Here is a 25,302-nt window from a genome sequence, read left to right as displayed (position 1 = left end):
TATCACTTCCATAACAGCTAAAAAAGAATAGATTCCATAAATAATCAATATCACTGCTACAGATATAGCCGAAGGGAAGTTGATTAGCGGTACATGGTGCATTTGCAATACTGAGGGGGAGAGAGCGTGCGCGAAAATGAGCGAGAGAGGAAGTTTGTCTTCCTCTATCATCACTGAGGGATCTCACACTTCACCCATTCAACAGCCAAGTGATCAAACATGACGGAAATGTACCAGGTAATTGCCTTTAAAAGCTTATTTAAGGAGATTTAATAACTGTCCTGTTATTGTGGAAATGTTTATGGTTTGAGGGAGGAAGAAAGTTGATTTAAACTGCTTCAACTCATGCAAAAAAAGAAAGTCAGTAGATGTCATAACCTTGGCTTGAATTGAATATGGCTTGTAAAGCATGTACTTGTAAAATCTTATGAAGTGTGGCACGACATTCTTATTAAGGCATGCACTTTGCATATTAGTACCAACTATAAAAATGTGAAGATATTCCAGTCAGAGCAGTGTTTTCGAATGGGGTTAAAGTGCTGAACATAGATATATCTAAATGTAGGAGGCATTGTAAAGTCACAAGTCTCTGATGCATCGGCTTTACATAATCACAAAGACAGAGGACACAGTCACATGCTGAATATTGAGGAGCCTCGTCTTCTCAGTCAGGAAGATGTTGAGTCCATCGAGTCCAACCCAGAAGAACCTCGGCGAAGAGGACAGCTCTGCATCTGATGACGGGTCAGAGGTTGGTCTGGAACCGGAGACAGACCGGTTTGGCTTCATTGTGACTAATGGATCCACAGCTGGGTGAGCTGTTCCACATTTATACTCGTACTGTTACTGTAGTGTCATTTCAAAGACATTTTTATTCACATGGGTCAAATGGTAGAAAGACAAATGAAGTCTGAGATGGTCATTGAGATTATTAAGCTGAGTGTCAAGGTAGATAAGAAAGCCCAATGTTTCTATGTGTCTTATCCAGACAAATACCTAAAAAGTAAAAATCAAATAGGGTACAAGAAACACACCTCGAAGTCTTGACATCTCAGTCCATTACACAGATTTATTTTCATTATCAAAAACAAAGTATTTTTTATTTGTTAATGATTGTGATTAAAATGAAATATCGCTGATCTGTAAGGTTTTCATACACTGTTATCAAATATCATACTTGTTTTTCAGTCGATGATAAACCTATACATGCATGTACCGACTGTTTCATTTGAGGTGAAAATATTTTAAAGGGCAAAAGGCTGAAAAAATATACAATATTCCGTGTAACCACAGGCCTCAAATTTCCCCAATCTCTAAGTTGGGTAACCTCTGCTCTGTGTCGTCTTGTCACTTCTGCATGTGTTTAAGACACTTAACGCTGAAGATTGAAATATTTTCCAGTCCTTTCTGTCAGTATCAGGAGAGATGATTGAAAGCAAATTGTTCCCCTGAATGCTGAGTTTGTTTGTGAGGGGCAGTGTAAAGGTTCTTGAAGTCATTTCCTTGCAAAGCAACTCCATGTATTTCTAAAGAGAACATGAATCTGATGACCAGTATTTTAATTCATGCTTTTATGAGACAGAACGGCATCTGCATCCAAGATGCAGAGCCAACTGGACAAATAACACAGTACTGCATTTAACAATGTGCAGTCAAAAGACAATTAGTCATCAGGTCTTGATGGGAAAGCTGCAGCTTCCAAACAACTTATTGGATAATAAAAATGCACAGTCTAAATGTAAAGCACGGGCCAAACAAGAGCAAAAGAGTGAAAGAAAGCCTTGTTTACACAGAAAGTAAAGTTTGAACTTCACAGTTGCAATGGGAGAGCTTAGACGAGGAGGCAGCCACATGAAAGGTCCATAAACGAGTGCATAAATCCTACAGTTAACAATGCTGGCAGAAATATTTCGAAGTGGTCACGGTGAGTTCAAGTCATGTGGAAAAGAATTCATTTTGAAGCAGGACAGGGACGCCGTGTTCATGTGGATTTTCTAGTTCTATAGAAATGTGTAAAATCCATGCCAGAACGAGTGCACACAGGAATTGAGACAGTGCACATGAAAAATATGGAGCATGTCGACTTTCAGATACCAGCTAACTTCTCTGCAACCAACTCACCGCTTCTTTACATTATATCTAATCAACGGTGAAACAATAAAACAGGACCTGATGAACCTGCAAATTCACGATAAGACAAAGTGAACAAACTGCTACCTGTCGTCTTCACACTTTCCCCATTGATAACATCCTGACCTGTCACCATGGAGACTTAAAACTGCGACCGTGTGGTTTTCCTGTTTCCTGTCTTGATTTTCAGAGTGCTGTCTTTCTAGAATGGCAACGCACAAAAGTGCATGCAGAGACTCTGCACACTGACTTAAAGGGCCTCCAGTTTATCATTCTGGCCTTGCGTTCGGTTGTTTCAGAAGACTTACCTGCTGCTTTGTGTGCTGTTTAGTGTCAGCAGTGTGGGCCCGCCCCCTGAGCTGGTCAGGCAAAGGGAGGCCAAATGGATAAACATCATTGTCCAATGGGATCGCATCCTGTTGAAGAAGACCAGTAAGGTGCGTCCCATCTTATAAATATGGCGTAAACACATTCCCAAACTGAATGACAGGCCTTTTCCATGAAAGACTTTCTGACATGTCTGAGTAGCAAAGGCGCAGTAAATAAAACCAATGATGACTTCATTCAATTTAGGCACCTCAGCTCAGGGCCCTGGTGTTGATGCTTGGATAGAACAGTCATAATAGTATCACATGTGCTTATCTCACCATGACAAGTCAAAATGGCTGTTAGCGTCCACACTGACTCTTCATCGTCTGAGCTGATCCTGTGTCTCTGTGACCAACGTCCCTGCAGGTCAAAGTGCAATGTCAGAAAGGCATCCCGGCCTCCCTCAGAGCGAAGTGCTGGCCTCTGCTGTGCGGAGCTGCTGACAGGATGAAACAGAACTTAAATCTCTACCAGGCAAGAAAACGAAACGCTCCGAGTGTCGTCGATGCTTTCAATTTAGCAACAACCACAGATAGCAGGGGTCAACGGTATATTGTCTCCATTTCCTGAATCACACTGTGAAACTGTGCAATGCAGTGTGATCAGCGCTGCAACAATTAGTCCGTTCATTGATTAGAAAATGTATTGATGAAAGTAAATCAATTAAAATAGTTTGTTGCAGCAATAACTGCAGGAAATATATGAACTATTTTACCGCTCGATACAGGAGATAATGGAATCCATTTGACTCTATAATGACTGACTAATTGACTAATGTTAAAGACAAATAGTGAGTGAAACTTTCTCTTGTCTCTGTGTTAGTCTCTGGACTCGCAGCCTGCTCTGCAGAGCTGGGTGGACGTGATCGAGAGAGACCTGGACCGACAGTTTCCCTTCCATGAAATGTTCCTCTCCAAGGATGGACATGGGTAGGAAACATTTCGACTTCTGTTTGTTTCTGATGACAAGCTGATGGCTCCCAAGCAAATCTAGTTTATTTAGTATTTAGTGTGTGTCAGCTCTGCTAATACTGCATCTTTTCATTGCTGCCTTCTTTGTTTTTCTGTTGCAAATGTGACTTCTATCTAACCATAACGAGGAGGTTTAAACTTGTGGTTTGTGTAACTGATTATTGTAGGGCATGTCGTGTGTGTGTGTGTGTGTGTGTGTGTGTGTGTGAGTAGGCAGCGTGGTTTATTCCGGGTGTTGAAAGCCTACACTCAGTACCAACCAAAAGAGGGTTACTGCCAGGCGCAGGGGCCTGTGGCTGCAGTGCTGCTGATGAACATGCCAGCTGAGGTAGAGATCAATAGCACAGTTCACCCTGCTGTCCAATAAACAAGCTGCAAACGCATCTCAAAAAGATTTCATTCATAACGCTGCTTCAGAGACAAAGTTCTGTATACTTCTAATAGTCCAAAATCTGATGTTGACTTGTCCCATCTAAACTGATGTGACCTTGGCAGGAGGCCTTCTGGTGTCTGGTGCAGATCAGTGAGCAGTACCTGCCTGGATACTACAGCCCCCTGCTGGTGAGGACATGCATAATGCACCTGACGCTGGGCTTATTTTCTGCTATAAATTATCTCCAATGCAGGAAAACAACAGAAACTTTGTGGATCTCAGTAATCCTTTATTTTACAGTATATATTTTTTACTCATTATAAGGAAAATTGAGACAATATATTATTTGCAACACAACCTAACAATCTTGTCAGGTCAGCAGAACATTCAAAAATGCCAAATCTTCTTTCAGGAGCAGCGGATTTTCTGGAAAACTTCCCATTATTAGGAATTTACAGGCCCATAAAACACATTATTACTTGGATCTGTGATTTCCTGAACAGTCTAAGCACGTGTACTCCTGCAGGAGGGAGTCCTGTTTGATGCAGCCATGCTGACCTGGGTCTTGAAGAGGACGTGTCCAGCTATACACAAACACCTGCAGCACCACGGGGTGGAGCCCCTCATGTTCGCCACTGACTGGCTGATGTGTCTGTTCACACGTCACCTGCCCTTCAACACACTGCTGCGAGTGTGGGACCTCTTTTTCTGCTATGGTACGTCCTCTATGTGGACAGCTGTGGGTTGGACACATTATTTCCCAAAAGGGAGGCGACAGAATCGCTAATTTCTCTGCTTTATTTGTTATGTATGATCCACTCTTACCTCTCCTCTCTTCTGTGCAGGGGTGAGGGTGCTGCTCCAGGTGGCGGTGGTGCTGGTGCGGCGGGTGCTGGGCCGGGCTGAGCAGAGGAAGCAGTGTCAGGGACAGATGGAGACTCTGGAGAAGCTGAGGGGCGTCAGGGAGCAGGTCCAACATGAAGACGACGCCTTCATCGCCGAGGTGAGAATGAAACAGATGGCAGATGTTGTTGAGAGCAGCCACTGTGAAAGTCTGGCTTCCTTGCTATGAGTTACTTCAAGACAGATTTCTTTACTAGTGTGGATGAGGTCAAACATTAAATATACAACGATAAGCAAATTATCACAGTCTGTTTTATTTATGTTTTACAGTGTCCCAACTTTTTTGTTAATCAGGGTTGTAATGAATTCTGTTAATGATCCAAAGATGACTGTAAAACAAGCATGAGCAGTATTTTCCCTTCTTTTTCAGGTGTGCTCTGTGCCTCTGTCAGCCAGAGATCTGGAGAAGAAGACGGAGAAGGAGTTAGAAAAGTGGAGGAAAGACAGACCCTCATCCACCTTTGACCCCAGAGGTCGCTGTCAGGGATACCAGATGGCGTGGGCGAGGGCTCGGCAGAGGGAGGAAGAACAGGACAGGAAGGAGAGAGAGAAAGGGAACCTGTCCGTCCCTCTTGCTCGCTCGGCCTCCACTCTCTCGCTGTCTCCCTCCATCCTTCACAAGAGGTGGGGGAAAGGGGGAAAGGGTAACACAGGTGAATGGGCAGGTGGTGGCAGAGTTGTAAGGCATCTCTCGATGGGAACAAAGGACGACTGGACGAGCTGGACGGAGTTAAATTTTAAGACGGTGCAGGGCGTTCAGGAGGAGGACTTCGTTTCAGAGGAACATAAAAAACAGAGTGAGCCGAAACAAACAGGACAAACTGAACAGAAGGAACCTGAAAAGATGGACAACATCCAAAACATACTGACAGAGCAGGAAGATGAAGCAGTTAGAGTAAAAGAAGAGACTAAACAAGTGGAAACAAGAATCACTGAAAAGAAGGAAAGACAACTCGAAGAGCCAAACAGCAAAATGCTCATGGGACAGACAGAAGAAACAAATGTGGAGACAGAACCAACCACAGGCTCCACCGAAGATCAGCCTGTAGAGAATCCTCTTCAACAGAGAGAGGAGCAGGACTCTTCCAGCCAATCACAAGACCTGGAACAGCAGAGTCACAAAAGCAACGACCAGGACACTGAGGTCCAAGACACAAAGAAAGAGACAGAGAGTGGAGACACAGATGCTGTGGAGGAAAATCAGACTGAGACTCTGGAAGATACTGATGCAGACACAAACACTGAGGCGGAGACAGAGGTCAACGTAGACCCAAGCGAGGAACATGTGATTCAGCCTGATGTGAAACCAGAGGAGTGCACGGAAATTGAAAATGTGCAACAGACGCAGGTGGGCACCGTCACAGACGTTTCAGAAACAGGAACTGAGACAAGTCCAGGCTCAGAGACTGACAGCGAGGGCGAAGCCCCAACTGTCAACGATCCTACAGTGGAGACTGAGACGCAACAACAGGAAGTGATCGCAGACGACAGCTCAAAGAGGGATGCATTTGAAGGAAAATATCACAGCACTGAGTCATTAGCAGAAACAGACTTTAAAGAAAAGTCCCAAACAGAGACACAAACTGACGAACAGGCAGAGACTCAGGAAAAGGTGGAGGAGAACGCAGCCACAGGGGAAGAACTGGAGGCTGACATAGTCCAAAAAGACGCAGAGCAACACGAGACAGAAGCAGAGACATTAATACTGTGTTCACCTGAATGCATACAATCAAAAGAAGACGCTGACTTAGTAGCTGGAGCAGAAGCTGAAGCAGAAATACCAGTTTCCAATGACACTGAGTCAAGTGTAGCATTCTGTCAGTGTTCAGAGGAAGAGTGTGACACAGTCGCAACTGAACCCACACAGGAAAGAGAAGAAAGATCTCTGACTGATGACAAACAAACACAAGCAGAGGAAACACCAGCAGAAACTCAGAAGAACGAGGAGACTACTGACTCCACAGCACCTCCACAGAAGGAGGTGACTCCAGAGGGGGGAGAAGAGAATCCCACCACCGAGCCTGATGGGAAGACGAGCTCAGCGGACACGAGCACCACTGAGGAACCTGCTCCTGAACAACCGAAGAGCCAGGCCACTATGAGTGCTGAGGAGGAGGCAGGAAGCACAGAAAATGTTGAAGAAAACACAGCAGGGGAGGATGACGTCTTCATTTCTGCTGAACCAGCACACTCAAATACTGACAGCAACCTGCAAGTCCAAGACGAAGAGCCCCACCCAGTAAAAGACCAGACTGAGATGAATAACAGCAGCCTAACACAAGCCTCCGCCCATCGCAGCAGCCGGTCTTCTGGGGATTTCCGCATCCGCAAGTCATCCAGCTCCCATGGGTCCAGGTTAGGGCGCAGGCTCTCTGAAGATCTCTTCACCATGCCACAGAAAATTAGCCAATCACAGTCTGTCTCTAATCAGCCAGAAGTTAAACACACTGAATCCCAGTCCAATCCAGGAGCTGGAAACCCAAGCCTAAGTCCTCCTGATGTGACTTCTGGAGGCACCTCATCACCGTCTGCAGAAGCAGCTGAGGGGACAGGGGTACAGAAGGAGCCGCCCGGCCCCCCGAAACGTTTTGGTCTCTTCCGCAGACTGAGAGGAGAGCAGCCCAAAAAGGCCAAAGCAAAGGGAAAGCCCAAAATGCAAGTCCCCAAAATCCTGATTCAGGACTTCAGTGAAGGAACAGAGAAACCGGCCGAGGAAGAGATGGAGGAGAAACTGAGCTCCAAGGAAAGGAGGAGGAGGCGGCGGGAGCGAGAGAGACAGGAGAAAGAGGAGGAGAGGTTGAGAAAGAAGAGGGAGAAGGAGCTGGAGAAGGAGAAGGAGAAGGAGAAGGAGAGGGAGCGAGAGAGGAGGAAACCGCAGACGAGGGGGAAAAGTTTCCAGGTCCAAAGAGAGAAAGGGAGCAGTTATGAGCCTGCGGAAAGTGGATCACAGACTCTTAGACATTCTACTTCTTATGCTGAATCTTACTTTTGACAAAACAAATGCTCTCCGATCTGGAAGGATGAGGAGGCGTTTTACTGAGTGCTTCAGACTGAATGCAGATCCCTCATTGTCCTGCTGAGGAACGAGTTTGAGCTCCAAACTGGTTGATGTGCGGAGATCCTAAATCTTTGTCATACTTGAACCTTTTGACATGTAAATAAATATTAAAATAGAGTTAACATACTTTCGAAAAATACGTCTCTTTTATTTAGAGGAGCTTTTTCTGTTGCACCTTGATCACAAACCCAAACAGACTCAAAATGAACAGGAAGTGCTTCATGTCCACTTTCACATAATGCCATATTTTCTAGACAAAATTCACATTATACTCCAATAAAACGCTGGAATACACTAGCGGTGACCATCCTGTGCTGTACTTTACAGTCTTTGCATAGTTTTGACCATGGAGGTGGCACGTGTGTGAAAGTAATACTGCACACATTTTCAGGACAGTCCATATCTCTCCTCTCCACCCGTCAGTCCACTGTCACTCTCCTTCACTGTTCGTCATCCTCGCTGTCACTGGCCAGAACTTCCTGAGTTGTCACTGGTTGAGTGGACATCTGAGACGATGGAGGAAGCACTGATCCAAAGAACAGGGAACAGAACTGTGGGAGGAAAACACAGGAGATAATATGATTTATTTTAAATGTAAAACATAAGTAATTTCTCCACGTGAAATCCAGCTGTTACCTAAAGTCCACTCCTGATGTGATTTGCCAAAACAAGGCAAAACTTTGAGATCTGACACAAAAACCCTCGACTTGCAAAGAATCTAAACTCATGTCTGTCACAGGGTTTTGTCTAATTAGAGCAGTGAGGAGGCACGTCATTCGCTCCAGTCAAAAATCTCTCATATCCAAACACACAGCTTCTTCTCCTGCTATATTTATCTCCCGCTGTACAAAGCCATACCTTTTTATTAGGAGGTCCAGCTGAATCATCCCTTTCATCTTCCTCCTCCTCACTGCATGGCCTTGACCTGTGTTTGGCTGAAGCCGGCTGTTTTGAACATGTGGCATTAGCTGTTGGGGGTGTGGGTGGACCTGTAGCTGAGGGACCTGGTGTAATACTGGTATCCATGGTGATGAGGTAGGAGTCTATGTCGTCATTCATGAAGTCATCAGGAGGGGGCGGGGGTGAGTGTGCTCTGGGGAGAGAGATGGAAGGGAAAAATAACATGAATGACAAAGAGAACGCTGGCTGACAAGAAACCTTCCAGCCCCACATCATTCAGTTTGTTTGAATGTTACCGTCTTTTGTTGTTTTTACGTTGGTGGAGGTCATCAGACAGAGTGGCCAGCACAAAGTCCCCCTCCAGGACACTGTCTGTGACTGAAAGCACTATAGGGCTGACACACACATGTGCAATGTAAATGTCAGTACGTTGTGGTAACACAAGCGATGAACTGTCATCTGTATGACGATGCTTACCTGCCTGGTTCGTCAAAAAAAATAGAAATAGGGAGACCAGTAGCCTCTGCAAACGCTAGCAAACCCTGGAGGAGAGATGACAGACACTTACTTAGCAAACCTCCATCATGAGCAACTCAATGCAAGACATCTTTATTTAAAAAAAGAAGCATGTTTTCAACTGTCTGTAAATTGACATCAGTGTCTTTTCCCTCAAAACACATCTCTCCCCCACTCTCTCTCAATTTCTCCCTCACTAATCCTCCTATTGTTTTGCTCTGTCAACCCTCCCTTTGTCCTCTGTCTCACCCGTAACTCCTTCAGACAAAAGGTGACGCTGTTCTGAGTTCGGACGGCAAAATGCTCGAACTCGTCTGAGGCTAGATAGAGCTCTGTCAGCATGGCCTTGGACTGGTCTGAGGGGGAAACAGACAGCGAGAGAAACAGTAAGAAAAGTAAGATTCATTACTTTATATTCTATTGATGTTTATTCAAAAAAACAAAAAACAAAAAAACAAAACTACATCTATTGGCTCAAGAGACCTGAGACTACACAATGCAGCTCTGCCTTTCTGCCACACGAGGGCACCACTGGGATCATGTCTGTCCTCTTTCCCTTTCCTGCCTGTCAATAACAGTGACAAAGATCCTAATATCATTAAATACACTGAGCTATGATTATTTTTTTCTATTTGTTTTTTCTTTTGTTATTGAAAGTTACTGCCGAGCCATTTGAAACGTCTGTATATTTGTCAAAAAAGTGACTCAGATTCTAAATACTGTCTCACCGAAATATTCATATCATTGATTCTAAATTACTTTGATAGGCAACGTAACACAAGTAAGATGAAGCAGTGAGTTACGACTTTGTAAAAACACAGTTCACAAGTGTTCCAAATGTTTGTAGCTGCTGAGTGAAAAAAGAAATAAAATAGACGTCACCTTCTTCCTCCACATGGTTCTTGACCCACATCCGCTCATCACTCACTGACACAGTCACTTCTTCCAGAGAAGGAGGGAAGTGAGCAACTGTGTCCACCAGCACCCTGAGAGCAAGCGAGAACGAAAAGTGAGCTGTGAGTGAGGAAGGACTAAAAAATAAATAAATAAATAAAATACTACTACTGCTACTTGAGGGGTTGGACTAGTTTTACAGTTCGTGAATGCGGCGAGTCGACATCAGCCTTGATGCAGGTTCCTCTATGACAACAGCTACTTAGTTTCCCTTTATTTGCAAATTGCATTTATTCATTTAATCAGCGAACTGCAGTCTAAAAACACCTGCATCAGTCTTAAAAAGCACCAATTAAAGGGCAATATGAAAACCAGATACAAACATAGAAAGATTAGATTTACTCTATTATATTTATAACAAAGAATGTTTAAACATTTTACAGACCTGGGCTGGCATCTGAATATATTGCCATAGCTGTCTTTATCAAACACTGCCTGTAAGCTTTCACTGTTCTGAAACGATAGGTTATGTGTCTTCAGGAGGCCTGCAGAGAAAATACCAAACACTTTGAGTACACAACCACAGAGACTATAACGCAATGAGTGCATCATGTGCAACATGAATGATGAACAAAGCATGTGTGGTGTAAATGAGACGTAATCCTTTTGAAATCATGCATGTAAAGCATTGTGAACCGAGAAGGAAGTGAAGCACTGATACCGTGTTTGCAGTGCAGGGTGAAAGTGAGGCGGCTCTTCTGCTCTTCCAGCTTGATGTGACACTTTTCCACTGTTTTCTCCAGAGACGCTAGAGACCGAAATACGGCCTGCACACTCTGACTCATACACAGAGGAACACAAGATGGATTACAAATAAATTTACACAAAGAGACAAGGCCGACTATGTGAACTACACTGAAGCAGCCATGAAAACAACATCTTAGTCACATTTAAGGACATATTAAACATGAGTGCACCTTACTTTAATCTCTACAACTATCAGTTTCCACTTGCTCAATATTTTTTACGTGTGACAATTCAACTACTTGGTGACACATAATCTACCCCTTGAAATTACTGTCATGCACAACAGCTAAAACGAGGAAGCGCATGGGTTTTGCAAAATTTGCACAAAGATAGCATCAAAGCTATACCACGGTAGCAACATGACCGGAAAGACAGCGTTTGAAGTTGAGGTCAGAGAAGAAACTCTGACGTTCATTCATTAGTCAGACTCTGCTCTGTGTCATGTAAATATCCACACGTCTCGTATGAAAGAATGATTGCAGTGATATCAAACAACAGGTGGTGACGATGATGGAGTATTTGAGCTCATCTGATAAGGCTTTGGAGATGTCCGCCATGCAAAAGAGGTTCAGGACCTCTGACAGAAGATTAAAATCTATGTAAATGTATGAATATGACACCTAAACTGTGCACAGCATCAGAAGAACCATAGCTCATCTTTTTCTCTCAGCACACCTTTATTGCCATCTTGCAGCGGAAGGCGTACCCACTGGGGAGAGTGTACCTGCACAAGAAATGGGAGAGGAAGTTGTGTTGAGTCTCCCGTAAAATGACACACAAAATGTGATGTTCAGTGACTCACTCTCTCTCCTACACACACACAAACACACACACACACACACGCACACACGCACACAGTCTGCACCTGCTGAAGAAGAGTGGTGCGAACAGGAAGCAAGCATATGCCGACCGAGAGGAGTTAACAGACCGCAGGGCAAGCTACAAGAGAGAAAAAAACCAAATCAATATTATTCATTGACGGAAAGTGTGCACCAACAGGAAACAAGACTATATGCATTGCAGGAGGAAGTGTTGGTGTATCTGACAGTATCAGAGAAAACTACCCCATCGTCCTGCGGCTCAACGTACAGCTCATCACCGATCCTGGACAGAGAATGGATGGCTTTGGCCAGCACTGGACGGTACATACACACACACATACACACAACAGAATTACGATACCGCTGTTATCATATGCTGATGTTCTAGTTAAAGACAGGGCTGACAAAAGCAGGAAGTGTTTGCTACCTTTCACGTTTCCTCCCGTAACGACGCAGTCCATTTCTTTAAATTAAGATAACTACAATTAGATACCACTTTTCCGTTAAGTTAGCCCACTTGGCTAAACGTTAGCCGAAACTAGCGGCTAAAAACCACCAAGCGAACCAATGGGTTTTAATAGTTTGCACATTCAACCGAAATACTTTGAGTGCTGAAAACATATTCCATTTAGTTATAACTTAATTTTTAGGGTTTATTTCCTAGAGCAGTTCGACTTCGCAGTGTCTCGTACTAGTCTTTGCGTTGTTTACGCCGCCATAACCCGCTTCCGCAGAATTGACCAATCAGCGGGGCAAGAAGTCAAAGGGGCGTGGGACTAAACAAGACAAAACGCATGCGCACACACGCGGCTTCTAAATTGACAGTTTAACGGCAGCGTGTTTTTCAGTAAAATGCTGTTCGGTATTTACAATAGGCTTCGTTATAAATACATGAAGGAGGAATATTTGAAAAATGTTTGACGAGATGATCATGGAGGATAAGGAAATTGAGTCATTGTAAACGATAATATGAGATTACTACTACGTGAATTAATGTTTTGTTTATGTTTATTAGGCCAGTGTAATGGTTATATTGCAAAATAATTATAATTGCAGAAAGAGACAACATCAGTAATTCATGTCAACGTTGCAAAGCAACTAAGTGCTCAAGTACTGTCGTGTAATTCTGAGATAATTGTACTTGATTTGTGTATATGTACTGTATATACTGATATATATTTCCATTTTATGCCACTTTACAGGCACATATTGTACTCTACTCTCTAACATTGATCTGACAGCTGTAAATACAAGTTACTTTGCAGATTAAGATTTGAAACACTAAAAATATGACCATAATAATGTGAACATAATAACATAATAATGAATATAAGCAGCTTTGAATGCATATTATTATTGTTGTTGTTGTTGTTGTTGTTGTTAGTAGTAGTGGTAGTAGTAGTAGTAGTAGTAGTTCTGTCATCACTTAACTAAAAATAAAGATTTTTGTCAAAAAGCTTGTGGGAAATAAAAAAGGTGGGAGGGCAATATAATATATATCTGGTTTAGATATTTTTAGTTCACAAAAAAGACAAAAGAGTTCACAGAGTTCCTATAAAATGGGTTATTCCAAAGGCCATTGCTGACATTTTCATATTTCTTTCATTCTGAAGGCATATAAATAGCAGCTGCACACTAAAAATGCCCTGTAATTACCATTCAAGGGTCACGGTGGTGAGAAAGAGGGTGTGTGTGCACATGTGTGAGCGAGGGAGCCTGGGAGAGAAATAGGAAGGAAGGGAGGGCAACCAGAAAGATGGGCAGAGAGAGTGAGGGAGAGTCACAATTATCTCACCTCACTGGTCTTTCTCGCTGGTCTGCTTCAGTGTGTCAGATCTGAGGAACGCTGCCGTGCACCGTCTCTCCTCCCTTCACCGGTGACTGTTTCTAAAGAGGTGTGACTAAAACAACCTTTGTTTCCTGAAACCATGGACATTTGGTGAAAGAACTAGACCTTGAAAAGACACGAGGAGACAAGAGTCAGAGTGCTGGTGAAACTTGTGAGGATTATGGAGGAGTGGAGGCAGTATGACGAGCAGAGAAAAAGAAGATTTTGTATCCTATCTGAGGATGTAAAAACCTTAAGAGATTGTCCTGTCTTCAGACTTGTCACGAGAAACTATTAAGAAGATAACAGAAAAAGATTGGAATGCAAAAAAAGAGGAACAGCACATGCTAACAGCAAACAACGGACAAAGGGGTGATGTGAATCACACACAGTGAATATCTTCTGTCTTGGTCTCCAGTTTCTTTTTAAAGCCACTCATTACGCAAGCCTGTGCGGTATCCATCCTGGTTTAATGGACTACATCAGAGTGTTTACACGCACTCATTGTTGTCAAGCTTTTCTGTGTCTTCTGGATTTGATCCACAGCAGTTCTGCTCCTAGATGTCTCAGTCAGGGAATCCAACAGACACTCAGGCCTTGCTGCAGTCCATGCTGCAGAAACTGAAGCTCCAGCCAGGAAGAGAGGGCCAGGCATCTCTGCACGCACCTGTACCTGCCACAGCTGCTTCCACATGGGGGCAAGGTGGACAGAGAGGAGCCCCCAACCTCCAGAAAGTGAACAACAGTCCTGTAAATGGCTTTGAGGTTTATACTAATGGTATACCCTTGAAAGAGTTTGGGATCTCTGCAGCGGACAGTAACCGTGGCCTCAAAGGTGGGGTAATAAAACAACCAGGTTTCGGCTCTGACGTGGACAGGGGTCTCATTTCCTTCCCCAACCACAGAGACAATACTGATGGTGGCACGGGTGAGAAGAGGGTGCTGGGACAGGCCACAAAGCCTGGGATCACCCCAACAGGAACAGGGCAGCTGTTTCCTGCTCAATCACTTACGGATGCTGATATCACTTCCTTTGAGAGGACTGATAGGGAGAGCGTGGGTTTTCACAGTTCTGCAGCGACAAGGCACACCCTTAATGATAAAAATGCTGCAACAAGCATGGGACAGAATCAGGACTATGACCGGGGTTTTACACCCAAAGTCTATATGTGGTCCTCGAAGCCCTCAGATGCAAATCTTAACACGGGAAGTCAAGAGGATAAAGCCGTCCATGTGGGAAATGGAGGATTTGGAGCTTTGGCACAAAGCAAAGACATGCAGATTGCCCTGACTGACCAAAAGTCAACAAACAGCAGCTCGAGAAGAAAACAGCGATCGTCTGAGAATAAAACAAGAAGATGGACTCAGAAGATCAAGGAGAGATGGAGGGACAGGCCGGGGAGTTTTGGCAAAAAGGGAAAAGAAGAAGAACAGAAGAGTGAGCAAGGGATTGAAGTAAGTAGTTCAATGTGACAAGACTTATTTTCTGTTGTCAACATTAAAAAACAAACATCTTCAGATGAAACTGCAACTTGTTTTCTTCACAGATTTCACCTCAAAACCAGCTTTTTACAGCAGAAACTCTCATCAACACATCGGATAAGGAGGAAAGAAGGAGCATCTATTCACTGGACAGCACTGATCCCAGTCAAACCCCTCTGAAAGGCACAGAAGACGGCACTAATGAAGGATATATGAGGTATTAAACCAAGAAATTATCCTAAAAATACAAAAATACACTCACACCAGCACTGAAGTGAGCATGACACAGGCTAGAAGCTCTCAGTCATTTTCTGTTTTTTTTATTCGTCGCTCAGCCCTGAAGCAACACGGGTACATTATGTGAGGTATTTCTGAGACATTTCCAACTGCAGTTGTGGAATTAGTTTGCATGGATATTTGTTCTCTCCGATGTGCCTGTCTGGTCTGATGTGCCAAACACACCCCTGTCACTGACAGCATCTGTCATCAGCCATCATTCAGTCACTTTCACATTGCAAAATGAACATCGTCAACAAGACCACTGGTGGCAGAAGTATTCAGTTGTTTAGATAATGGGGAGCTCGATGGTGCAGAGGAGTAAGATCAGGGTTTGGTGACACAGACAGTACTTGTTAATGGGATAAATGAATAGTTTGTTTTGTTGTTTCAGTTGTGTACAGTAAGAAAAATATAGACAATCACCAGATTTATCCTCATTTGAATGAGGGTGCCGGGTGTTGCACAGACTGTGAAGACCTCTGAGACAGCTCTCTGCTTAGCTGATGGCATGCCGGTACTGCTTTGAACTGACAGAATCTCTTCTCTTGTGCCAGGTCTACTGGTGACTTTGACTTTAGCCTGGGCTCATTTAGCTTACTGGAGGAGATCGTCACGGGTCAAGAGTGGGCCATGTTCCTAAACCCCAACCAATCAGCCACCTCAGCCAATCAGAGGCCATCAGAAGAACTCAAAATCCCACCGAAGCCTCACGATAGCAGTCAGTCACCTGTGATTTCGAACCACCAAGGTGGTGTGAACAACCAGTGGAGCTTCAGAGGCACGGAGGCGTCACCAGTTTCAGATTTAAGCATGGCACAAATATCACCTGATGCTTTCCGACCTGTCAGCATGGACGTTTCAGAAGGAGAACAACAGCAGCATGTTCACAGAGAGGCTGACCGGTCGGAACCAATGGAGCATGGACACATCCAATCAGATGGACCAGGACAGCAGCAACTGAGACCTCTGTCCTCTGCAAAGGTTACACACTCACTCCTCTGGATTTTAAGTTATCTGATGTTCATCCTCTCCACATTGACATCAATGAATGACTTTTCTAAACCATCAACACAAACATGAAAACACGTGTAGGCACTTCACCCTGTTTGTATTTGCAGCCTGCAGATATTCTGAACAACTCACTGCTGAAGAGTAGAGCCCACCTGAACCGAAAGAGACAGCATCAGCCCGCTGAGAGGAGAGACAAGAGGCTTCCAACAGAGACAATGAGTGACGCAAAAGAGGCAGACAGAGGTCAGAGCAACTTAATACACTGCATAATCCCATATTTTGGGTATTTGAGTTGATGGCAGTCAGATGTTTGTTGCAGCTGACAAACAGGGCTGACTTTACGGCCTTTAAAAAAACTCAATTCTCGTGTGTTGTCTTACAGAGGGGTCCATACCTTCACTGAGTCCAACAAGCAGCCATGTGATGGAGGAGACAGGAGAATCACACGATAGCGTCATACCTTTATACACCCTGAAGTCTCCTCCTCCACCTCTCAGTCCGTCTTCCTTTATTCCTTTTGCACATGCACCCAAGAGTGTCCTCAAACACTCCATATCCCAGGATTCAGAGTCCTCAGTAGAAATAATGACAAAAAGGGTAAGTTTAAATTTTTTTTTATAACACTGCCTCCTTGTGGTATAAAATGTAAAAAATCCATCTACATAGTATGAATGTGTCCTTTCTGCATACTAATTGGAAGCAGGACTGAGAAATTGGGGATGTTCTCTAAAGAAATGCTTAATTTAATCCTGTGTTAATATTAATTCATTATTCTTTCTTCTTATATGTCGAATTTACTGTTGTGATGTGATGAATGTTCAATAGAACACTTCAGAATGCTGAAAGTAAATCTGACATTTTCCTTCTTTGCTCTTTTCGGTTCATCTATCCTTCTTTATTCCTTTCATCGTACTCCGGATCAGAGGCGAGTCGAGGACAACCGGCGGGTTCACTTCTCAGAGGAGGTGGTCACCATAGTGCCTCCAGAGCTGGATCTGGATGCTACAGACTCAGAGGAGGATACAGGAGCAGAGGAGGACTCTGTGGTAGAGCAGGAGGGTGAGGTGGAGCAGGCAGTGATGGAGGAGGTAGCACCAGCACGCCGGCCTGCTCTCCCTGCCTGGATACTGGCTCTGAAGAGGAGGAACACGGGGAGGAAGCACAGATAGTGAAACTGCAAGAAACGCTTTGCTTCTCAGCACTTCAGCAGCAGTTGCTGAAGGGAAAACAGATCAAACTGCCACATCAGACTTCTCCAGCTGCACCAGATGTTCAGTGGCAACAAGTCTGATTTCTGTACCTCACAAGGACGATGACTTTTATGACTGCCAGTTTTAATTCATCCGTTTTTGTCCATGCTCTCTGTCTGTCTATTGAGACTGGACTACATACTGCCAGTGTGGCATCAGCTGCTTTTAAGCCGATTGGAGTAAATATTCTTCCACCAGCTTTTATCAGACAGATTGTGTTGATGTCCTCCTCCTCCTCCTGTCTCACACTGTACAGCAGCAAACTACTCTCTGGTCTCTTGTGAGTGTCACTCCGTCTCTTGGTAATGGCTCAATGTCCGGCCATCCTGGAAATTAAACCCCAGAGGAGGAAAAGAGATAGTTAGAGCTGAAGCAGCGGCGGCTGCAGACCAGCAGTGGTTTCTGAGAGTCCGCAGCTGTCTGTTCAACTCTTGAAACCATATTTTGAATCCATTCTCGGTGGCCTCCAAATGCTGTTCTAGTAGTCAAAAAACTTCGAGAAACTATGAGTTCTTTCTGTCCACAGACAAGCTACAGAGTGACTCGAGGCATCCTTGGGAGAGACAGAGTACCTCATGGCACTGTGTATCATATTCTGTCATTTCCTTTCCATGCATTATATCGATTTGTGTAATTAAATTAGTACATCAAACTTGGTGGCTAACTGCTGTCAGTTCCTCTGTGGCCTCCCTTCACAGCTATCTTCTCTCATAAATCACTGTCAGAGCCATTAAGAGGCTCTTTAGCTCATCTATTACATCTATTAGTACCTTAGTCAGTTTTTCACGAAACGGGGGGGGGCAGAGAGAGTAAGGGTTAGGAGGCACTAAAATGCACAGTATGTGGGTGAGAAAGAGAGCAAAAGAGAGAGAGAATTAGCTAAACGCCTGAGATGAAAGTGTGGGAGTGGACCGGAGAAATACAGATAATTTTAGACTCGTTTTGGATTGTCCAGACCAAAAAAAAAAAGACTTGCATTAGTCCATTAGTCTGTCCAGTAACATTGCCTACTGTGCGTCATCGCCCAGAAGGAGTCTAATAATGGTCCATTTGTAAACCTCAAACCACACACACATTTACCTCACTGCTGTCCCCTCCCACAACACACACACACCATTATCAACCATGTCACCATTAAGGGACTCTTCAGGGCTTTTATTTGTGCAGGACAAAGACAAAGGGCAGTTGGCAAGTGCATGAACACAGGAAGAAAGAGAAAGACTCCAAAATGTTACGCAAATAAGTTTATTCTCAGCACTGTTTTTTTTTGTTTTTTTTGTGGGGGGTGGGGGGGGTGGGGGGGTGTTGAACATTCCAAATTCTGGCTCGTTTGAGCGAAGCTAAGTGAAAACGAGAGGGGGATTTATTCAGCTTTAATATTTTGGCTGACAAACAGGAGGTTGCAGTTTATTGGAGTTAAGACGCCGTAAAATGTCTTGTAAAATGAAACTGCTTACAATAAAATAACATTTTTACTACAGGATGCTTCCCTCTGAGTTTAATGACTGTAGTTTGAACTTAACTGTATGTAAATGGTGAAGAGTTGAACCTTTTTTAGGGGAACTAACCAGGAGGCTCCAGTCTGCCAGTAATTGTTCGGAGCTACAAGGCCTCAGTTCTTTTCCTCTGGCAGCAACGTTGTCCTCCTTTACACAGTTTCATAGACCTGGAAAACTAAAACTGACTGCAGGACCCTGACAACCAGAAAAGACATAATTAATCTCTTGCGAGGCAATAAGGGAGAGAGAGAGGGAGAGAAAGAGGAATGCCCAGTTCTTCAGATTGTCAGATCAGTCAGATTGGTTGGTCACACGTATCGAGGGAAATGGATCCAGAGTCGTACGAGCTCTTGATACCTGGTTTGAGTGACAGCTGGCTGTCTGGGCTCTGAGCAAGGGATGCTGCGATCTGAGCCTCTGACACCTGGATGAACAAAAAAAAAAAAAAAATGGGATGAAGGTCTTACAGAAACGCTCACAGCTCTGCTCAAAGCCACATGCACGCATACAGGTGTATTTAAAAAGCAAGAAACAAACAGAAAAAACCCACTTTACCTCTTCAAACTTCTTGGCTTTGTACTGATCTGCCCCTTTCAAGAAATTCAGTAAGATAACATCACAGAGAACCGTACCCTGAAGAAACAGATGAAAAAAAAAGGTGTTATGAAAGCTGACAGGAAGAAGACAAATACACTTTCTATCTTAAGCCGGATCAGAAACTCCTACCAGTCCAACGGAGGTAAAGGCAGCGACCAAGTTGATCAGTGTTGGGATTGTGTCAAACTTTCCTGCCTGGAAGAAACAGGCAGAAAGAGACGGAGTCAGCTGAGGTAACAGCTCCAGACAGAAGTGCTCTCTCTACAATATTAAATAATACTTATATTTCACTTTTTAAAAGAGTGTTCTGCAGAGCTTGTTTGTTGAAAAATGTACAAACGGCTAGCAAACGGTTAGCTTAGCTCAGCCTGAAGACTGGAAGGGGAGAAACAGCTAGCCTGTCTTCTAAATTAACAAAATCCATCAGCACCCCCTAAAGCTCAATATTTAACGTTACATTTAAAATAAATAAATAAATAAAATAAAATACATGAATTAATTACAAGATGGTTTTACCAGGGGTTACATGTAGGCCAGGCTCGCTGTTTCAACCTGTTTCAGTGCTTGTGCTAAGCTAAGCTAACTGGCTACTGGCTCAAGTTACATATTACGGATCTGAGAATCGAATCGATGTTCTCATCTAAATCTCTGCAAGAAACCAAAAAGGCGGATTTGCCAAAATATCAAACTATTCCTTTAAAGTGATTAATTCTTTCAGCAAACGACAGTAACACTGTCCACACCATCCAGTGTGAAACAATTCATGGCACTACATAACCTTAAAGGACATATTTAAACATGTTTTCAGTGTTGCAATCTCCAAAAAATGAAGTTTAAAAATGCACACAAATGGTCACATGCACACATCAATTCTCAGTTCGCTACAATTTCACTCAACTCACGTTGCCAGTGACCATAACATCAAAGCGGATTGCATACGCTTTGTGAAGTGTCCGGAAATCAGTTCCATTCTCTGTCTTGTAATATTTTGCAAACCTGGATCCAAAGATAAGAAAAAGAGTGACCAATGTTTGAGAAGGCACGAAAAGACTGAGTCGACATCGAGGGGAAAAATCAGCCTCACTACCTGAAGTTGTATCCTTTGGAGACGGCGTTCTTGGCAAATGGGGCATCAAGTCGAGTGAAAGAGTACTTGGGTACGCAATTCTCAATGTTCATGTCCAGGTTACACTTCCACTGAATGTTTATTCCTATTTCTCCACCCTGAAAAAAAAGGACACCTGTGACTATGTGGTTAGCATATAAGAGGTAAATTTAGCCTGCTTTTTGTGTGCTCAGCTTTTGGCTTGTAATAACCAGAACTAGCTCAAGTCAGAAAGTGGCACAGGGAAAATAAGAAGAAGCAGATCGAGGCTCAGTGATGCACCAGCTAGTCAGTCACAATCTATTTTCTCTCGACTGTTCTGTTTACTCATCTTTTTGTGGACCAGCGTAAACCATTTTGTTCGATAAAGTTATTGAAGAGGGAAAACAAAGCTCCCTTCAAGCTAACAGGCTAGCTAAAGGTCAGTTACCTTACCTCTGAAAAGCATTCACCTTTTGTGGAACATCTTATACTGAAACGTGGATGTGTAATAAATAAATGGTGCAAACCAGCTAATAAGCTACAATAGTTTCCCGTGTTTGGCCCTCCGGCTTGTCGGTCAGAGTTCCGAACCTTATTCAACTTATTCAAATTGGGTTTATCCCTCATGACAGTACAGCCCCTCCTCCTCTTCCCATGCAAGTCAACAAAACGGCCACTTTGTGCGTAGCTTCCTGTGCAGCTACGGCATTTTAGCCTTGAGGATGAAGGAAAGTTTGAGGAGAAGCAGGAAGAAGGAGGAGACAGAGGACAGACCTTGTCTGCCAGGCCAGCCACGTTCTGCCCAGTGTAGTTCAGAACGTCCCCCACACGAAAGATGGGGCAGAAGGGGCTCTTCTCCGGATGGTAGGTACATCTCTTGATGTCGTCAGATGTCATTGTGGAGGGAAAGTTCCCTCTGAGAGAGAGCAATTTCATGTTGGAAAAAAAAGGTTAGCTAACTTGCCATGAATGAAATTAGAAAATGTGTGTGTGTGTGTGTGTATGTCTGTGTGTGACCTACCTGGTGACATTGAAGAGTGGAAAACGAATGCTGTTTTTGATGAAGATGGTGAAGTTGTTCACATCCAGCATTGGTGAGCTGAGGAGGATGTTGACAGAGGAGGAGGAGTGAGGACGACAACTGAGGCTTCAAATAAGGGAAATGTCATCTGGTGCACATGCGTATCTGTGTGTGTGTGTGTGTGTGTGTGTGTGTGTGTGTGTGTGTGTGTGTGTGTTAATCTTACATCTTGACACTGTCATTCTCAGCTGGACACCATCCTTCAATCTCACACTGACCCTTGGAGTCATTCGAGGGTTTAAGACAGGTGCCTGTTATTACTCCTGGTGTAGAAGACAGTAAATAGTGAATAACTGCAAGAAGAATTTATCTAAAAATTTTCTGCATTTTCTAACTACCCTGCAGTGGAAAAATCTGACTTCAATGAGATAAAAGATCGAAAAGATAAATTGACACAACTAATGCAAACATAAGTGAATGTGGTCACTGCGCTGGACAGCGGATAGTGCCGGCTGTCAACCGCTCCACTGAAGGATTGTAGTAATGTCAAAGTTGGAGATGTTGGAGGGAGGCGGCCGAACTTTCCAGTTTGCTGATCTTATTGTGTGTTAAACTGATTGAGCGTTCGGCCTCTGCAGTCTTTTTGTGTTTGGAGGAGAAGGATAATGAGCTCCATGTTCAGGTGAGACTGTGACAACATCTACAGTCATGATGTGACAAGAAGAAGTCAGACTCACCGTTTGAAAGGATGGCACCAAAATGCTTGTGGCATTCTTTATCTGTGGTACAGCTGAACATCTTAACAGACTGAAACACACACACACACACACACACACACACACACACACACACATATCATATAAACGTGTGTAACAGATAAGACATTAACCGCAAAAGTAGAAATGAGGGCAAAGATTAGTAAAAAGCTTTAAAAAAGGTTTTGATTTAAAAGATGTTCCTCAACTCCCCAACTGATGACATCTTATTCATTCATCCATTTCTATCATTTTTGTATTGTGAATAACATACAACACAGGCTACAATTAGCATTTCAGTATCTCACCCTTTGTTGTAAAACGATAGATAAATTAACCTTGTCCATTTTATGAAGTGCTGAAAATCCACTTAAACCGATCGGTAACCAGATACTTCAATGTGTCCTCACCTCTGGGCATTTTCCTTGGAACTGATTTTCGGTGATGATGACTTTAGTCATGATGCAGAACACACCTGCACCCTGAAACACAGCAGAACAGTGTGTTTATGTGATGCTATACAGAGGCCAACATGTGCCTCATGTAGGGCATCATATCATAAAAATGCTAAATGCTAATGCTGGATTAACACTGACATTATCGACTCACACTGACTCTCCGACGCTTCACATACACCACAAACCACCAAAGCTTGAATTCCACCTTAAGGAGGTTATGTGTGTAGTCTGTTTACTTCAGATAAAGCATTTCACGATGCAAAAAGACAGATATTTGAAAGCAGCGGTCGCAGAGGTCAGAGGTCATGCTTATATCTGAGTTAATCAGGTGTTATCAGGGCCACTCACCTGTTGGGGGAAGACGTAGTCGGCCACATCCATCACGTGGCCGTTATGGTAGCCAAAGCCTTTTACTTTGGTCATCACAGAGGACTCGATGCCGGTGTCGGTCACCTGATAAGCTTTCTCGTGGATGAAGACCCAGCTGCAGGACAAAGGACACAACGCGAAAGACTGAACAGCAGGTCAAGAGTTCAGGAGCAAATGAGGAGTCTCGTTTCTGCATATAATGAACTGTGAGGCTGAAACTGCTCACTCATTTCAACTCTTTTTTTTTTTTTTATATCAAATTCAGCCTTAAAGTTAGTTTTCATGAAAAAGAAGAAAAATTATGTCAGCTCCAATTTCTAAAATTGGACCCAACACCTGGAATTTTGCTCAGCAGCACTTGATGACAAAGACATTTTTAATCATCTGGATGATACCATAACAACAAAATTTCATTTTTCGCTTTTCCTGGCAGATCACTCCCAGTGTTTCTTGCCTAAATTTGCTACTTTTATTGAAGTAAAGGATGTGCTATTTTAAAATTCGGTAAAGGGGATGTTGAGCATGTCAGGAGCAGATTCATATTCGAAATAAACAACAAACATGAAAGTCAAACATAAATCACTGACCCGACAAAGTACGCGATGATGAGCAGCTGTACGACCCGGTTGATGATACCCACAGACCAGCTCTTCACCACCACAGACTTGGTGGTCTCATAGGTGAAGAAGTCAGTGACGCAGCCCCACACCAAGGAGCCCATGGCTGCTCGTCAGTGCCAGTCAGAGAGCGCGGCGGGTCGGGTCCTCCTGAGTCTGAGAGGAAAAGTGCCGTCTCAACAGGTGCCTTCAGAGAAGCGGGGCGGTAAACCGGGTCAAGAAGCTCAGTCCTGATGGCGAGGAGAGAAATGCGGTCGTGATTTTCACCCCAGTTTGTCACTCCTCAGCGTGGCTTGTGTTCATCTGCTTCATTAGATACTTGACGGTCAGACCTCACTGTCTCTCTCCTCTGCCTCACTGTCTTTGTTTCATTGGTTTATAACACAGACTGGACCTCCCCTTCCTTTCCTCAAACGAGGGAGAGGAAAATGCGAAAGTATCCCTCCCTCTTTCTATTGCCTTCTTCACCACAAATCCCAATCTCCCACGCCTCTTCTCTCTCCATCTCTGGCTGATTCCAGCTGTGTACCTCTGAAAACAGACACAATTATTCAGGGACTCTAATCGATATGCCATATATCCAGTTCCATTTCGGTCCAGACACATTTCTGACATCCTCTCAGTGGGTTTTTGACACTTCATAGATGCTTAGTTTAGGCTATGGTTATTTACTGGTTTGTTTCACAGTGAGGCTCTTTAATAGGCCTTGCTATGAGTTGGTCACAAGGTTAGTTTTCATCAGCTCCTTCTTAAACACTTAAACAAGACACAAGTGCATTAGTTTACTGCTACACCAGCTTTGTATCAATGGATGCTCCCACTGAGTACAAATCTGTCACGATTCAAGGGATCCTTATCAAAAATGTTTGTACATGTTAAATTGATTATATATAATAATTGTTCATCTTATCGGCCTTGTTCAGATCAATTTTCTCTGACCGGAAATGAGTTGGGTTGCTACTCAGTCACTGCATATCAATTTAGTCAAGATCCAGGATGAGAAAATGTGTCCGTCCACTGTCGACTGATCGTGTTTTCACATTTATTCTGGCTCATGAAAAAGCGCCACATTTTATAAATACATGTAAATAAATAAATGTTTAGTCAAAAGAGTACTTAATAAATGTATCTGAGGATTATTGGCCATTTTTAACACAACAGAGGACGATCAGGACAAAGGTCATCTGAGATCCATTCACAGCTTCTTGAGAGAAGCTGTTCAAACTTTGTTATAACTTAAGACGTAACGACAAATCCAAACCCTCAATACGTCTTAATTGAACGCCATTTTGTCCATTTCTGTGCAT

General features: G+C 43.5%; 4 protein-coding genes across 4 annotated transcripts; 2 read left to right on the top strand and 2 right to left on the bottom strand.

Moving 5' to 3' along the window:
• The first annotated feature begins 117 nt into the window (after positions 1-117).
• On the top strand, positions 118-8,034 carry tbc1d10c (TBC1 domain family, member 10C). Its single transcript, XM_076739088.1, has 10 exons — positions 118-237; positions 669-813; positions 2,462-2,567; positions 2,866-2,973; positions 3,322-3,428; positions 3,684-3,798; positions 3,966-4,031; positions 4,370-4,559; positions 4,689-4,846; positions 5,117-8,034. The coding sequence occupies exons 2-10, from the start codon at positions 677-679 to the stop codon at positions 7,736-7,738; spliced, it is 3,609 nt and encodes a 1,202-aa protein (XP_076595203.1). The 5' UTR covers positions 118-237; positions 669-676; the 3' UTR covers positions 7,739-8,034.
• Positions 7,932-12,488, bottom strand: rad9a (RAD9 checkpoint clamp component A). Its single transcript, XM_076739091.1, has 12 exons — positions 12,170-12,488; positions 11,986-12,056; positions 11,787-11,860; positions 11,597-11,645; positions 10,836-10,950; positions 10,560-10,659; positions 10,103-10,206; positions 9,470-9,576; positions 9,182-9,246; positions 9,001-9,099; positions 8,663-8,897; positions 7,932-8,355 (listed from the first exon to the last, which is right to left on the bottom strand). The coding sequence occupies exons 1-12, from the start codon at positions 12,201-12,203 to the stop codon at positions 8,245-8,247; spliced, it is 1,164 nt and encodes a 387-aa protein (XP_076595206.1). The 5' UTR covers positions 12,204-12,488; the 3' UTR covers positions 7,932-8,244.
• LOC143325774 (uncharacterized) lies at positions 11,968-19,006 on the top strand. The gene is made up of 7 exons (XM_076739089.1): positions 11,968-12,063; positions 13,569-15,025; positions 15,118-15,269; positions 15,886-16,312; positions 16,450-16,585; positions 16,725-16,939; positions 17,266-19,006. Exons 2-7 carry the CDS (start codon positions 14,132-14,134, stop codon positions 17,509-17,511), a joined length of 2,070 nt encoding a protein of 689 aa, XP_076595204.1. The 5' UTR covers positions 11,968-12,063; positions 13,569-14,131; the 3' UTR covers positions 17,512-19,006.
• On the bottom strand, positions 18,884-24,099 carry p2rx3a (purinergic receptor P2X, ligand-gated ion channel, 3a). The gene is made up of 12 exons (XM_076739090.1): positions 23,966-24,099; positions 23,358-23,493; positions 22,962-23,033; positions 22,534-22,603; positions 22,023-22,119; positions 21,797-21,874; positions 21,550-21,691; positions 20,776-20,912; positions 20,591-20,684; positions 19,818-19,883; positions 19,647-19,724; positions 18,884-19,515 (listed from the first exon to the last, which is right to left on the bottom strand). Exons 1-12 carry the CDS (start codon positions 24,097-24,099, stop codon positions 19,387-19,389), a joined length of 1,233 nt encoding a protein of 410 aa, XP_076595205.1. The 3' UTR covers positions 18,884-19,386.
• Between the last annotated feature and the right edge of the window lie 1,203 nt (positions 24,100-25,302).

This window comes from Chaetodon auriga, chromosome 9 (genome assembly GCF_051107435.1).
Source record: "Chaetodon auriga isolate fChaAug3 chromosome 9, fChaAug3.hap1, whole genome shotgun sequence".
Classification (NCBI taxonomy): Eukaryota; Metazoa; Chordata; class Actinopteri; order Chaetodontiformes; family Chaetodontidae; genus Chaetodon; species Chaetodon auriga.
Note: the sequence above shows the minus strand (reverse complement) of the source record. Positions and strands in the feature narration are given on the sequence as shown.

Coding starts and splice junctions, on each gene's coding strand:
- p2rx3a (XM_076739090.1), bottom strand. CDS start 24,099: ATGGGCTCCTTGGTGTGGGGCTGCGTCACTGACTTCTTCACCTATGAG. Junction 22,120..22,533: donor TGGTGCCATCCTTTCAAACG/GTGAGTCTGACT, acceptor CTTCTACACCAG/GAGTAATAACAGGCACCTGT. Junction 19,516..19,646: donor AAGCCAAGAAGTTTGAAGAG/GTAAAGTGGGTT, acceptor TTGTTCATCCAG/GTGTCAGAGGCTCAGATCGC.
- LOC143325774 (XM_076739089.1), top strand. CDS start 14,132: ATGTCTCAGTCAGGGAATCCAACAGACACTCAGGCCTTGCTGCAGTCC. Junction 15,026..15,117: donor AGAGTGAGCAAGGGATTGAA/GTAAGTAGTTCA, acceptor TTTTCTTCACAG/ATTTCACCTCAAAACCAGCT. Junction 16,313..16,449: donor GACCTCTGTCCTCTGCAAAG/GTTACACACTCA, acceptor TTGTATTTGCAG/CCTGCAGATATTCTGAACAA.
- tbc1d10c (XM_076739088.1), top strand. CDS start 677: ATGTTGAGTCCATCGAGTCCAACCCAGAAGAACCTCGGCGAAGAGGAC. Junction 2,568..2,865: donor TGTTGAAGAAGACCAGTAAG/GTGCGTCCCATC, acceptor ACGTCCCTGCAG/GTCAAAGTGCAATGTCAGAA. Junction 4,847..5,116: donor ACGACGCCTTCATCGCCGAG/GTGAGAATGAAA, acceptor CTTCTTTTTCAG/GTGTGCTCTGTGCCTCTGTC.
- rad9a (XM_076739091.1), bottom strand. CDS start 12,203: ATGGACTGCGTCGTTACGGGAGGAAACGTGAAAG. Junction 12,057..12,169: donor TACGGGAGGAAACGTGAAAG/GTAGCAAACACT, acceptor TGTACCGTCCAG/TGCTGGCCAAAGCCATCCAT. Junction 9,247..9,469: donor TTTGTCTGAAGGAGTTACGG/GTGAGACAGAGG, acceptor TCTCTCCTCCAG/GGTTTGCTAGCGTTTGCAGA.